This window comes from Amyelois transitella, chromosome 3 (genome assembly GCF_032362555.1).
Source record: "Amyelois transitella isolate CPQ chromosome 3, ilAmyTran1.1, whole genome shotgun sequence".
In the NCBI taxonomy this organism is placed as follows: Eukaryota; Metazoa; Arthropoda; class Insecta; order Lepidoptera; family Pyralidae; genus Amyelois; species Amyelois transitella.
In genome coordinates this window covers 12,695,480-12,710,006 of record NC_083506.1, presented here as the reverse complement: position 1 = coordinate 12,710,006, position 14,527 = coordinate 12,695,480, and the positions used below count along the sequence as shown (strand labels likewise).

The window sequence follows — 14,527 nt, the reverse complement described above, 5'->3', positions numbered from 1 at the left end:
CTGAACTAGTATAAACCTATCTTACCCTCGACTTTATGCTCCGAATAATATTTAATCAAGTTAAACATAAAAATATATTCATTAAGATAACGTAAAAACTAATAATATAACTGCACTTACATAGAAATATTTAGGAAGACAGATAACAGGAACTCATTGTAGATCGCCATGGATATGAACCTGCTCTCGTTGAACTCCGAAGGCGCCTTCCTAACCACTATGCAGAGTCGGATTCCCCAGACCAGGAATATCACCTCCACTGTAACAAAATAAAATTTTAACAGTCATGTCGACATTCCGAAGAAAGGGTAACATAATTTAATAACCTTGTTGTGCTTGTGACTTCGCACGCGTGGTATAAGCTTTCATATCAATTTATCCCTTAGGCGCCTCTTACGACATCCATCGGAAAGATATAGAGTGATGCTAATCTAAAATAATCAGAACCACACGGCAATTATTTTGATCATCGTAATAATGGAAATGTCTCCAAAACTCCCTTCCTTAATTTTATGCTATCATCATAGGACATTAACTACCACTAAGTAATTAAGTGTGGTTCCAGGCGCTAGTAAAAAAAAAATAGGACCACTCCAATACGTTCCCTTTGATGACGTAAAAGGCGACTTAGAAATGGGCTTATAAACTTGGTGTCTTCTTTTAGGCTCGCCGTCATTATTTGAATCTCAATTCTATAATTAAGCCAAACAAATGAAATTATCCAATCAGTCAAGACTGTTGGCTTTGTCAGCTCCACAATGGATATAGATGTGATTACATGTATGTATGTAAGGTTTAGGTTTATAGACTTATATTCTCATACAGACATGTTTTACATCACTTACATGAGAACAAAAAAAAAATATAAGTTCATTGTCACACTAATAAATGAAATATAACAGCAAAATTTTTGACGGCCTCTGTGGCGCAGCGGTAGTGCGCTTGTCTGTGACACCGGAGGTCCCGGGTTCGAATCCCGACTAGGATATGATGAGAAACGAACTTTTTCTAATTGGCTTGGGTCTTGGATGTTTATCTATCTAAGTACTTATTATAAAATAGAGTATCGTTGAGTTAGTATCTCGTAACACAAGTCTCGAACTTACCTCGAGGCTAGCTCAAATTGTGTAATTTGTCCCGTAGTATGTATGTATGTAATTGTCTCTTGAATACATCTAACGAGTTAATATTTTTGTTATCAGAGGGTATCTTGTTAAAAAAGGCGCGTACCTTCGCTTGTTATAATGTTACCAAAATCTTATCTATCATTCATCCAAACGCGAAGCTCAAGAGACCGGCATTACCCTGGGAATTGCAATATACGTGATTGCACATACTCAGACCGGGACTGTGGGAATCAAAGCATATGGCTCAAAGGGAAATAACCCGCTGCTATCCTTTGGGAATGCTGTATTAACCGTAGACTACAGTTCCACAGCTGCGGAGTACGCGATTTTTTTCCTGTCTATAAGTATTGTTAATTACCTTTAATTTATATATATTATTTATTTTAACAAATACCTAATTACATATTTAATTTAAAAATCTGTCAATCTTAAACCGCGAAGGGTTAAATAAGTTAATACCTACTTAAATAAATAGGGGTTTAATAGATAAAGAGGTCCAATAAGGTGATATTGTTACTTAAGGCGATTGCCTATCAACCTGTTACGAGTACTATATTTGAATAATTCCATTTTATTAAATTTCATTCATTTAGTAGAAATATTAAACCTATTTAAATGTAGGTATAATATGAAAAGTTTCTTGTGAATAATATATGAATAATTTAAATACAGTAAAAAAAGTCTGGTAATTCACAGTACAATAATACTTCTGATGTTATGGACTTGTACCTTAAGGGTACAGACTATAAGTCGAGAAATTTTACTGTAAAATAATAAAAATCTTTTAAAAACGTTTTTATTGGAAACAAACTTTACCTTTCTTTTTTGCATTCAGGTTAAAAAAAAGGTTAAAATATTATACATTCTGGATTTAGGATCCGCTTTGAATATAACCACGATTCTAAAACTTTAAAAGGTAGACAGAGCCAATAGACTCGAAAACATTAGAATATTACGTTCAGCTGAAGGCTTAGGGATGGAAATTTAGTTTATGAGTTTTTGGTTATATTAAATTTTACCTACTATTTATCAGTTATTTGCAGTTGATTTGAATTTTTCTACATAAGTACAGGTACCTACTACAGCCAAAGAATACCTAAATATTATTTGGTACAATAAAATAATTTATTTCATCATAAAGAAAATGAGTGCTAGAATTTAAAAGCAGTGATTTTCATCATAAATAATAATGCATTATTTACTAAATTAGCTACAATTTAATCTTTAAGGCTCTTAAACTCAGGCTTATCATAAAATATTCGTTTATTACATCACGCCCTAACCGAAGATCGAATCCGGGACCCGAGGTCCGAAGGCGAGCACAAAACCACACCAAACATTTCATCAAAATGATAATACTGAGTAAGATACACTTCAAATTTAAACGAAAAACAGTAACTTTCTCTTATCATTTTCATAATTAAAAACTCATAAGTGTCACATAAACCATGCTAATATCTGTGAAACTTCCAAATTGGCTATGAATAATAAATGTGAAGTCATTAATCATAAAACACTTCCCACGTAGCAATCATTACTAAGATACAAGTCCTTGAATTCCTCTCGGAAAATAAGCACCAATCAAAATACAAATTATGTTAATTACGCCTTAAAATAAGCAATCTCTGTACAAAGATGAAAAGAAGCAGGTAGTCATAGAACCAGGTACTTTTAGAGCTTCGGTGTTCCAATTGATAAGTTGACCGGTTAAAATATAAGTTAAAAGAGACGGCGTCTGTGGCGCAGCGGTAGTACGCTTGTCTGTGACACCAGAGGTCCCGGGTTCAAATCCCGGCCAGGGCATGATGAGAAAACAACTTTTTCTGATTGGCCTGGGCCATGGACGTTTATCTATATGAGTATTTATTATAAAATATAGAATCGTTGAGTTAGTATGTCGTAACACAAGTCTCGAACTTACATCGAGGCTAACTCAATCAGTGCAATTTGTCTAAAAAAAAATGCGTAATTCGCAGAAGGGCACATGTTCAAATCCCACCTCGGCCACATGGCCGATTCTTGTACGCACCAGTGACGGTTTTCGAAGTTATGTACATTAGTTATAATACTTCATTAGTTGATGAAGAAACAGGTGAGACGGTGAGGGAAAACATTGTTTTCGCTGTAATTAACAGTTGGGGTAATATAACCTAATGTAATACAACTCCATAAAACAAGCTTCACACTATCATTGGAGCTTGCGCAATCTGTGCAATTTGTCCCGTATACTTTTGTTCGTAAACAGGTACTTTTAAAATTAAAAACGGAACTATGAATTGAAATTTTTGTGAACACATATTCTACCTGTTAAGGCCTCGGAATTATATTTATACCTATATTTTAAATAAGCAGCGTATAAATGCTCTGTCTTTAAAAGACTAAAAGGTCGCGTTCAGCTGCTTGGCTCAATGATTGAATTGAGTTTCAAATAGTGACAGGTTGCTAGCCCATCGCCTAAAAGAGGAATCTCAAGCAAATAAGCCAACCCTAAATCGAATTTTACGACATCCATGGGAAAGAGATAGAGTGGTTCTATTCACTTTTATATTGGTCACGGCACCAACTTATAGCTTAAAAATTAAAACGCAACTTATACTCTCATTAATATGACACTCTTAAAACAAATAATTATGATTAATTTCTAACAAAAACGCTTCTGCCTAATTCCCTCAAACAACTGATAATGAAGAATGACTCAGTAAGTCGCATCTCGATTTGTTTAGATCGGATTAGCCGATTGTTTCGAATAGATTAATTAATCTTCATAAAGGACAGTATCGATTAAGGAATTATTCCGAAGGAATCGGATTCAAATCCAGATGAGGGCCTCATCAATTCTGGAATAGAGAATTGAATTTACGACCGCTGAAATTATGCTAATTTGTAACTATCGCCGCTATGGTCGCGTGATATAGGTTTCAAATTTAGTGTGTAAACAACCATTTATTTAGTCCTAAAATTCGTATCCCAACTGATGATGTTATAAATATGCGATAGTATATTTTGTTTGTTACCTCGTCACTCGATATCTACTGAACCTTGAAATTTCGTGAGTCTAGGATAAGGACATAGGGTACTTTTCATCTCGATAAAAATGAAAGATCCCGTAGGATTTGCGAAAAACCTGAATTCCTTTGTAGAGATGGTGCTATAGCCGCGCGTTTAGATGGAGAAAAAATGTAATTAACAACCTGTTTGTAAGAGCTGTTTGTTGTTGGCAAGAGCGTCAGTGGTCGAATTGGTAACCGTGGTTACGAAATGAAATTAACTGAAATATTCTTTATTTATTTACTTGAAACATGGTACAAATGGGTGTTAGATATATGTATATGTAACCTTACATGTTCCGCCAGAAGTATGGCATGAAAATATAGTTTCGTAATAACATTGCGTTACTTTCAAAATTAATAATTTAAAAATTTGTAATTATAAAATTTAAAATTACAATAATCATCAATGTAATAAAAACAATTAGAAATTAAAAATTCATGCAATCTATTCTTAAATTTATTAATTGGCCGACTTGTATGAGTCCGGTAGCTTCTTGTTTATTTTATTGAACATGCAATATAAACTCTTACTTTTAAATCGTAAATTGGTACTGGAAACCACTAAATTAAATTTGCACACAAAGAAGAATGGCGAACTTCTATACAATTTCAGACCTGGCCTTAGGAGTCCCGTTCACGAAAGAAATCTATTGATACTTATAGAACTAATCTAGACAAACAAAAAAGTTAATGGTGTTAATTATATTAAAGTTGGGATTTCAAAAATATTTACACTTGAATGTAACAAGTGAGGTTATTATTTAAATCGTGGTTTTCTATTCGTTATAACATATTGTTGTTTAAAATGAATTTGTAATGAATACATACATAATATGCAAGTCTACTGTTTCTATACGACGAACTTAATCTGCGATAATGGTGGTTAAGTAACTTTTGCAATATGCAATTACTAAACCAATCACTTGCAAATCGAAATCCAGAATGCAATGCTAAATGTTAATATTAAATCAAGAATCGTTGAAGTCCAAAAACACGCGTTAAATCGTCAAATAATTTAAAAACCACTAATAAAACACGATCACAGAAAGTCACGAAAGTAGATTTGAATAGCGATTTGACGTTTGACGTGAATGTATGTAATGACATGACAATTATTGCTTTACGCTGATTGGAGCATACATTATTGAAAAGAAAAAACGTTTAGTTGTGCATGATTTTTGCACTTCAATACGTTTTGTTTTAATTGGTTTTAATAAGATTATGAACTAATTTATCTTAATAATCCCTACTTTTTAAATCACGATTTTGTGGTAATAAATAATACGAATTAAACTCTTTTTATTTAATACATTTTCGTTCGGGCACGCTTTTGTAAATAAATGCGGTCCAGTTTCGCCAATCTTCTTTCACATCTAGTTGCCTGAACGTGTAGGTTTCCTCACGATGTTTTCCCTCACCGTAAGAAGATGGATTTATAAAAATTAATTATATATTGCTCAATAATAAAGAATTACATTTCAATGGAACCCCATTGCTTCAATCTTTATAAATAATTTCACTATATCAAGAAATCATTCTATTACTGAGAATTCTATACTCATATAAAATTGATTAATTTGATATCATCCAATTTAAGACGATAAGTAAATCATGTACTCAAACAATTATTTCGGATGAATAAACAACTATTCTGGCAGAATTTCAAATGAAACGTAGATAATTGATTTGGATCAAAAGCAAAAATAGACTTTGATTGGAATCAAAATGTCTGGAGAGTGCTTTATCTCAACTAATAATTCCTATTTAACGAGAAATATTTGTATATACATACATATAGGTATATAGTATTCATATAATCATGTCTATATCCCTTGCAGGGTAGACAAAGCCAACAGTTTTAAAAAAACTAATAGGTCACGTTAAACTGTTTGGCTTAGTGATAGAAATGAGATTCACATAGCGTCAGGTTGCTAGCTAAAAGAAAAAACCCTAGTTTATAAGCCTATTCCTTAGTCGCCTTTTATGACATCGGACGATTTCGTTGAAATTTAAGAAAAATGTGTACCTATACGAGTCTTAAAATCGGGTCCCACTACCAGGAAAATCATACATACATACATAAAATCACTAGGTACCTCTTTCCACTTGCCACGATCTCTGCATACTTCCTTCGCTTCATCCACATTCATAACTCTCTTGATGCAAGCTCGGCGGTTTCGGGTACTTTTGACCTGACCTTTTACCAGGACGTCCTTAATTTTGTCCAGGAAAATGAGATTTTCCATATTTTTACACAAAAAACATTTTCCCGTATAAGATGGTCGCTAGGCATCGCGTTACTTTTGGCGCGTTCGGTGCGCGATCGGTTTTCACATCAGTGGACCCGTGTTTGATTCTCGGCAATTAATAGTTTATTTACTTGACATGATCATTGCATACTTCTTTCGCTTCATTCACATTCACTGCTCTTTGGATGTTCTCTTTCTAAATTTTAGTGAATTAATGACCAAAATTTTCCCGTTTTGTTCAAATCAGCGCATGATATTATTAATATAAATAGACAAATTACACAGATTGAGATAGCCTCGAAGTAAGTTTGAGACTTGTTTTACGGAGTAATTACCATCTATTGTAATAAAAACTTATTTAGACATCCAAGACCCAGGCCCATCAGAAAAAGTTCGTTTCTCTTCATGCCCTGGCCGGGATTCGAACCCGGGACCAACTGCGTCACAGACAAGCGCACTACCACTGCGCCACACGCCTTATTAATCCTCTTCCAACAATACAATTATGCATTAAAAATATATATAGTGCCGTGTGGTTCCCGGCACCATTACAAAAAAGAATAGGACCACTCCATCTCTTTCCCACGGATGTCGTAAAAGGCGACTAAGGGATAGGCTTATAAACTTGGTATTCCTCTTTTAGGCGATTGGCTAGCAACCTGTCACTATTTGAATCTCAATTCTATCACTAAGCCAAACAGCTGAGCGTGGCCTATCAGTCTTTTCAAGACTGGTGGCTCTGTCTACCCCGCTAGGGATATAGACGTGATTGTATGTATGTATGTATTAAAAATATAAAGTACTCACAAGTAGTGAAAGAGTGGTCCCACCAATCCGTGTTGCATAAATACGCTTTCAAGTCCTCTTTAGTTCTGCCCACGATGACGGCGGGCGGCGCCACCAGCGTTCTTATGGAGAGCAGAACGCAAGCGACGCCGACGATCACGCCAATGCGCCGGAGCAGATACATGTCTGATATCTTGACAGCTTTGGCCGAACGCACTTGGAAGATCACCGATATTCTGGAAAGAAGGCTTGTGTTAAAATGTTTATGTTATGTACGTACATACATACATACATACATATGGTCACGTCTATATCCCTTGCGGGGTAGACAGAGCCGACAGTCTTGAAAAGACTAAATGGCCACGTTCAGCTATTTTGCTTAATGATAGAATTGAGATTCAAATAGTGACATAGGTTGCTAGCCCATCGCCTTAGACGCCTTTTACGACATCGATGGGAAAGAGATGGAGTGGTCCTATTCTTTTTTGTATTGCTGCCGGGAACCAAACGGCATGTTATGTTACCGTGTTTTTAACAATTAGGCGGTGGAAGAAAGTTCTGCCGTGCAGACGAAGCAGTATCCCGTTGGTTTTCAGTCGCTCGGTGACCACGTATCATTGTAACATGTTTCGACGTGTCCGAGATAAAATAAAGTTACGTTATATGCGCGTTTAAAATCTGTAGTATTTATATACATATGTATAGTGTACATACATCCATCACGCCTGTTTCCCGTTGGGGTAGGCAGAGGCTATGAATTTATGCTTGCTACGATCCTTACAGAACTCTTCCGCTTCCTCTACGCTCTAATAAGAGTAATGCATATTCGAGAGTTAGGGGTACTCCTAATATCTCCCCTTGTTCAAGACAAGATTATAAAATAGCTGGAGTACGTGACTATATGTATGCATGTAAAAATCTTGCTTTACTGATTGACTGAAACCAACATGTCGACAAAATTGCTAGGTGTAGCTATTTCTTTGAAACTTAAAGTGAAGCAAAGAAGAAAAGTTATTCATCAAAATTATCACGGAAATGAAATTTATATGCGGGCGGAGCAGCATGCGAAAGTAAGTAGCTTTTTTTTAAGACATAAATGAGATATGACGTCCACTGGCAAAGATTTTTAATACATACATACATACATACGGTCACGTCCATATCCCAGGCGGGGTAGACAGAGCCGACAGTCTTGAAGACTATTTGGCCACGTTCAGCTATTTGGCCTAATGATAGAATTGAGATTCAAATAGTGACAGGTTGCTAGCCCATCGCCTAAAAGAAGAATCCCAAGTTTATAAGCCTATCCCTTAGTAGCCTTTTACGACATCCATGGGAAAGAGATGGAGTGGTCCTATTCTTTTTTGTATTAGTGCCGGGAACCACACGGCACTTTTTTCACTTTTTTAAGACATAAATGAGATATGACGTCCACTGGCAAAGATTTTCAATTCGCATCCCAAAAGGGATTTAAGCCCACAATGTTGGGATACTAATAATTTTTCCATCAAACTCAACTATCTCCCAGATATTAGGTCCAACCCGAGGGACCTCTGTTGAAAAGATAACATCTTTTGATGTGTCCAACATTATTGCTTTTGGAAATTTCTTGTTTGGTCAAAATGTGTTTGTGAGTTTGCGATGAAAGCGTTTGATTGTCAGGTGCTCATGTTATTTATGTTGTGGCAGACTAAGGGATGTGCTTATAAACTTGGGATAGCCCTTAGTCGACGTCACGACGATGTCTGATGTTGATGTCTTTTTACGACATCAGCACTGTTGGCTCTGTCTACATTGCGAGAGAGAGTAATTATATGTATGTTGTAGAATCCTGTCATCATTCGTCTCCTCCTACGCTTATCGATTTCCTTTATTGCCGTAATTAATTCATAGCCTCATCTCGCTCATCGCCATATAAACAGAATTATTTTTACACTGTCCACAAATAATTGCAAGTCAATTAATCTCTTCCGATCCCCACAATGTTTATCTTTTGTCTTTCATTCCACAGTCTCATTCCGTTGGACAAATATTGGATGGGTTCACTGTTTTCTTGGACTAAATAAGATTCTTTATTTACTTCAAGGTTGTTGCTTTTGAAACTAGCAATCAGACACCCGTCTTTATCAGTTGCGGAGTAGACAGAATCAATTATCATAAACGGGGCGGCTTCAATTAATTGAAAGTACCTATTAGTGATTGAATAAAGATTAGATTCTTCTTTTAGGCGATGGGCTAGCAACCTGTCACTATTTGAATCTAAATTCTATCATTAAGTCAGACAGCTGAACGTGGCCTATCAGTCTTTTCAAAGCTGTTGGCTCTGTCTACCCCGCAAAGGATAAAGACGTAATTATATGTATGTATATGCAGAATGCTGGTGTTTTAAGAACTCGTTGCACTTTATGACCGTAGAAACATGAATATATGACAGGACTTAGAACCTGCTAGTGAGAGACAGATTTTGCGATGGAAGAATCATCGTGAGTAAACTTTAACGCACATGAGCTGAATGCATAATCCTGATCCAAGCTTGGTAAGGTTTCTCTGGGAGGTCTATGTAAGTTTGTGGGGGTCAGTCGGAAGCCGCTTTATATAAAAACCTGATTTTCCTCGGTTATGCAGTCGGGACTAATACCAGGTTAATGACGATTCTGTTTCTCCCAAATATGATGTGGTAATAGTGGTCACTTTATGGAGAAGAACAAAAATTTAAATTAACTCTTACCGCCAAGTTTTCAGCATGAGAGCACCATATGTGAGGCAGAAGCCAACTTCTCTAAGCCAAACCCTGGCTGTGCAGGTGAAGACTGTAGGTCTGCCGTACATGACCAGGGTTGTGCAGTAAATCAGCAAGGCTCCGAGGACGATGACCCTGAGAAGAGCTGGACTTGCGGCTCGTACCACCTAAGTAAGAAAAACATAACATTATTTTTCATCTTGTGCCGTGTGGTTCCCGGCACCTATGCCAAAAAAGAATAGGACCACTCCATCTCTTTCCCATGGATGTCGTAAAAGGCTACTAAGGGATATGCTTACAAACTTGGGATTCTTTTTTAGGCGATGGGTTAGCAACCTGTCACTATTTGAATCTCAATTCTATCATTAAGCCAAAAAGCTGAACGTGGCCATTCAGTCTTTTCAAGACTGTTGGCTCTGTCTACCCCGCAAGGGATATAGACGTGACTATTTGTATGTATGTTTGTATGTACCATAAGCATACTTACCCGAACATGTCCATATTTAATAGTGAAGTAGACTATGAAAGGCAGGCAGGATATGACCAGGCAGGCCAAAGCGAAAATGGTAGTCCTGACCACCCAATTTAGGGCGGCCACACACGGCGACCCATCCAGACAGGCTTCACAGCCCTCAGCACAGGGGAGACATTCGAACGCATTCGTGCTGGAGTAGAGACTTCTTTGTTGCTGTTGACAAATAAATAGAAAACATGAGGATTCTTGGAGCAATTATTGAGGAAGAGCTTTAGTACTAACAGATAGATGAGACTAGAATCTTAGGCATTACTCCGTGAGGTACCAATAACTCTTTTAGTTTGCTTGGTATCCGATGATATTACGATGAATGAAAACGTCAAGAGAATAGATCATGATGAATGATCATGATCTAGTCTGTATGCCCAATAAATTTAGGGTTTTTGTTTGTTGGATCATTTAACTTATCCAGCTGCGAAATGCGCTTTCATAAGCGGGCTCCTCTCCAGAGAACTGAAGACGCAACCAGGACTAAAGCCAAGATGAAACATGGGACTATACAGAAAACATACATACATACATATAGTCACGTCTATATCCCTTGCGGGGTAGACAGAGCCAACAGTCTTGAAAAGACTGAATGGCCACGTTCAGCTGTTTGGCTTAATGATAGAATTGAGATTCAAATAGTGACAGGTTGCTGGCCCATCGCCTAAAAAGAATTCCAATTTGTAAGCCTATCCCTTAGCCGCCTTTTACGACATCCATGGGAAAGAGATGGAGTGGTCCTATTCTTTTTTGTATTGGTGCCGGGAACCACACGACACATGCACAGAAAACTCAGAAGTAATCTTAATTACCAGCAAATGTTTCTCATACTCCTCCTCGATGTCGCTTCCATTGTAGTAGCGTAGTTCAGCGGTGGTGTTGGGGAAGTAGAACCCTCGTCTGCAGACGCACCTGTAGGATCCTCGGCGGAACCCCAGTCCAGGCACGGGAACACACTGGAACAACAGAATTCGATGAAACAAGAGTATTTGTTGCGAGACTCAAAAGTTAGACTTTCAAAGGAAATCTCTTTTCTTCTTAAATTTAAGAGTCTTGTCGATGGAGTTAAGTGGAGCGTCCTACATTCATCTCTATTATACGGGAACACACTGGAACAACAGAATGCGATGAAGAATATTTGTTACCAGATTCAAAAGTTAGACATTCCAAAAGGAAATCTCTCTTCTTCTTAAATTCGAGAGTCTTGTCTGTGGAGTTAACTGGAGCGTACTCCATTCATCTCTGTTATTTTTTTTTTATTTGTTGGTAAAGAAAATACCGATCCAATTTACCATACGAAGCCGTGACTACAAACTACAGTTGCAACAAACTTCGTCGAAAGCACAGCGCGAAACTTTTAAAAAATCGGCCAACTTTTCAACACCCATGTGGTGAAACTTTCGCTAATGCTGCGCTTTTTCAAAGGGAAATAAAAAAATAAGAGGCCTGCATTTAAAAAGTTAGCCGGCGTTTACGTTCAGCCTTTTTTCAGTTAACTTTCACAACATTTTATGCGGCGAAGTGAAATATTGGTGTTGATTTTGTTTAAGCAATGTTTTTTCCTCAGAAATTGAGGTATTTATTTTGGTTATAATAAATGTTTCTCGCTGTGATCAAATAGGAGAGGAGACTACAGACATCATTGGAAGTTTTACATACATACATATCGTCACGTCTATATCCCTTGCGGCGTAGACAGAGCCAACAGTCTTGAAAAGACTGAAAGGCCACGTTAAGCTATTTGGCTTAATGATAGAATTGAGATTCAAATAGTGACAGGTTGCTAGCCCATCGCCTAAAAAAGAATCCCAAGTTTGTTAGCCTATCCCTTAGTCGCTTTTTACGAAATCCATGGGAAAGAGATGGAGTAGTCCTATTATTTTTTGAATTGGTGCCGGGAACCATACGGCACCAATTGGAAGTGTTCTGTATAAAATTTTCGTCTAACACCAATAACAAATGATTTGTAGTCAAAATTTGATAAACGGACTACAATGATCTTGGGATGATTATATCTTTATCTTTTGTGAATCATCTCTCAATCACGTATTACGTCTTCATCTAATACAGGATACACAGTCACTAGTCACAAGGCTTAAAACCATCTATCTCTCTTTTAGAAAAAAGTTGATCAAAAGACTTCTTTGTGTGATAGATTTACTACATTTATCGCTAAGTTTCGAAGGCTGAGCCTAGAAATCCGAACTTATTTATTATTGAGCTGGTCACAAAGGAACTCCCGATAATCCTCTTCCCGACCATTTGCAAGTAAAAGCAGGAATAACGGACCCAATATTGAGCCGGGCGATAAAATTTGATTTTTTGTATAAATTGTTAGGGAAAATATTCCGTGAAATTGTCTATTGTTGTGTATAAATCAATTGTATTCTTATTTACGTATATATTTTTTAGACAAACATCTTTATGCTGCCGTGTGGTTCCCGGTGCCATTAGAAAAAAAAAATAGGACCACTCCACACGGATTTTGTATAAGGCGACTAAGAGATAGGCTTATAAACTTGGGATTCTCCTTTTAGGCGATGGGCTAGCAACCTGTCATTATTTGAATCTCAATTCTATCACTAAGCCAAACAGCTGAGTGTGGCCTATCAGTCTTTTCAAGACTGGTGACTCTGTCGACTTCGCTAGGGATAAAGACGTGATTATATGTATGAATGTATGTCTATGCTGATCTGGTTGAGAAGAAAAAAAATATGTTCCAGTTGTGGTTCTTCCCGTGCATCTGCATGGGCTGTAAAAGCAATTGAAAAACCATCTTGCCTATCATCAGGCGGATTGAGAATAAACACACTCAATTTGATATATACAATCACGTCTTTATCCTTTAGTAGACAGAGCCTATAGTCTCGCAAAGAGTGTAAGACCACGTTCAGCTGTATGGATTAATCATGAAATTGAGATTCAAATAGTGACAGGTTGCTAGCCCATCGCCTAAAAGAAGAATCTCAAGTTTATTAACATATCCCTTAGTCACCTTTTACAACATGTATGGGAAAGGAGAGAGCGGTCCTATTCCAAAGTGCCAAAATACACGGCACCAAATTTTACAAATCAAAAAACGCTTATAAAATTGAAATTATTATAGACGATGGACAAGCAAATTGGTCACCTAACTCATAATCGTAATTACATGACCCCGTCATCGAGCCACATTTCGACTTCGAGTCCTGTAACAATTTGCTCTGTCTACCCCATACGAATTATAGATGTGTAATAAAAGTTCCGTCTACGCGTTGGATGGAAAATATGTGAAAATATGCTTGTAATAAAGCTTACTTGAGCCTCTTTTGTTTGTAAGACAAGGAGCGACACCCTTCAGGGCGGATTAGCTAAGATGAATTGGTATTCTTCCTGGGGATTTGTCACACGTTTCTTGGCAAGCTAAGCTGAAAACCTTTCTGACTTTAGTATAAGAAGCACTAGCGACTAGTCGCGGCTTTGCGCGGGTAACATATAAAACTTCCTTGACGGCCTCTGTGGCGAAGCGGTAGTACGCTTGCTGTGACACCGGAGGTCCCTGGTTCAAATCCCGGCCAGGGCATGATGAGGAAAGAACTTTTCTGATTGGCCTGGGTCTTGGATGTTTATCTATATAAGTATTTATTATAAAATATAGTATCGTTGAGTTAGTGTCTCGTAACACCAGTCTCGAACTTACTTCGAGGCTAACTCAGTCTGTGTAATTTGTCCCGTATATATTTATTTATTTCTCTTGAACTCACACTCTATCTAATAACTACAACCAAATCCGTCGTGTGGTTTTGAATAAGTATGGAAGATCTATAAAGAAAAACATACGCGGGAAGCGACTTTGTTTTAGTTATGTAGTAAGATAAATATATCGGTGGTCATGAGAGTCGGTGGTCGAATAGGTAAAGTGCCCGGTTAAAATGCGTAAAGGGCACAGGTTCAAATCCCACTGACTGTTTTGCGAAGTAACGTATGTTGCTCTTACGAAGGAAAACATCGTGAGGAAACCTGCACATTCAGGCAACTGGACGTGTAAACATGACCGATCCAATACAGGTCAG

General features: G+C 37.2%; 1 protein-coding gene across 1 annotated transcript in view; it reads right to left on the bottom strand.

Annotated features, from left to right (window-relative positions):
• The window catches only part of LOC106132975 (metabotropic glycine receptor), a 113,981-nt gene that overhangs the window by 13,040 nt on the left and 86,414 nt on the right, over positions 1-14,527 (bottom strand). Inside the window, exons 6-10 of the mRNA XM_060949019.1 lie at positions 11,288-11,431; positions 10,440-10,640; positions 9,941-10,119; positions 7,234-7,448; positions 121-259 (exon numbers count right to left, since the gene is read on the bottom strand). Coding sequence (XP_060805002.1) covers positions 121-259; positions 7,234-7,448; positions 9,941-10,119; positions 10,440-10,640; positions 11,288-11,431 — 878 coding nt within the window. The remainder of the gene's footprint in view (positions 1-120; positions 260-7,233; positions 7,449-9,940; positions 10,120-10,439; positions 10,641-11,287; positions 11,432-14,527) is intronic.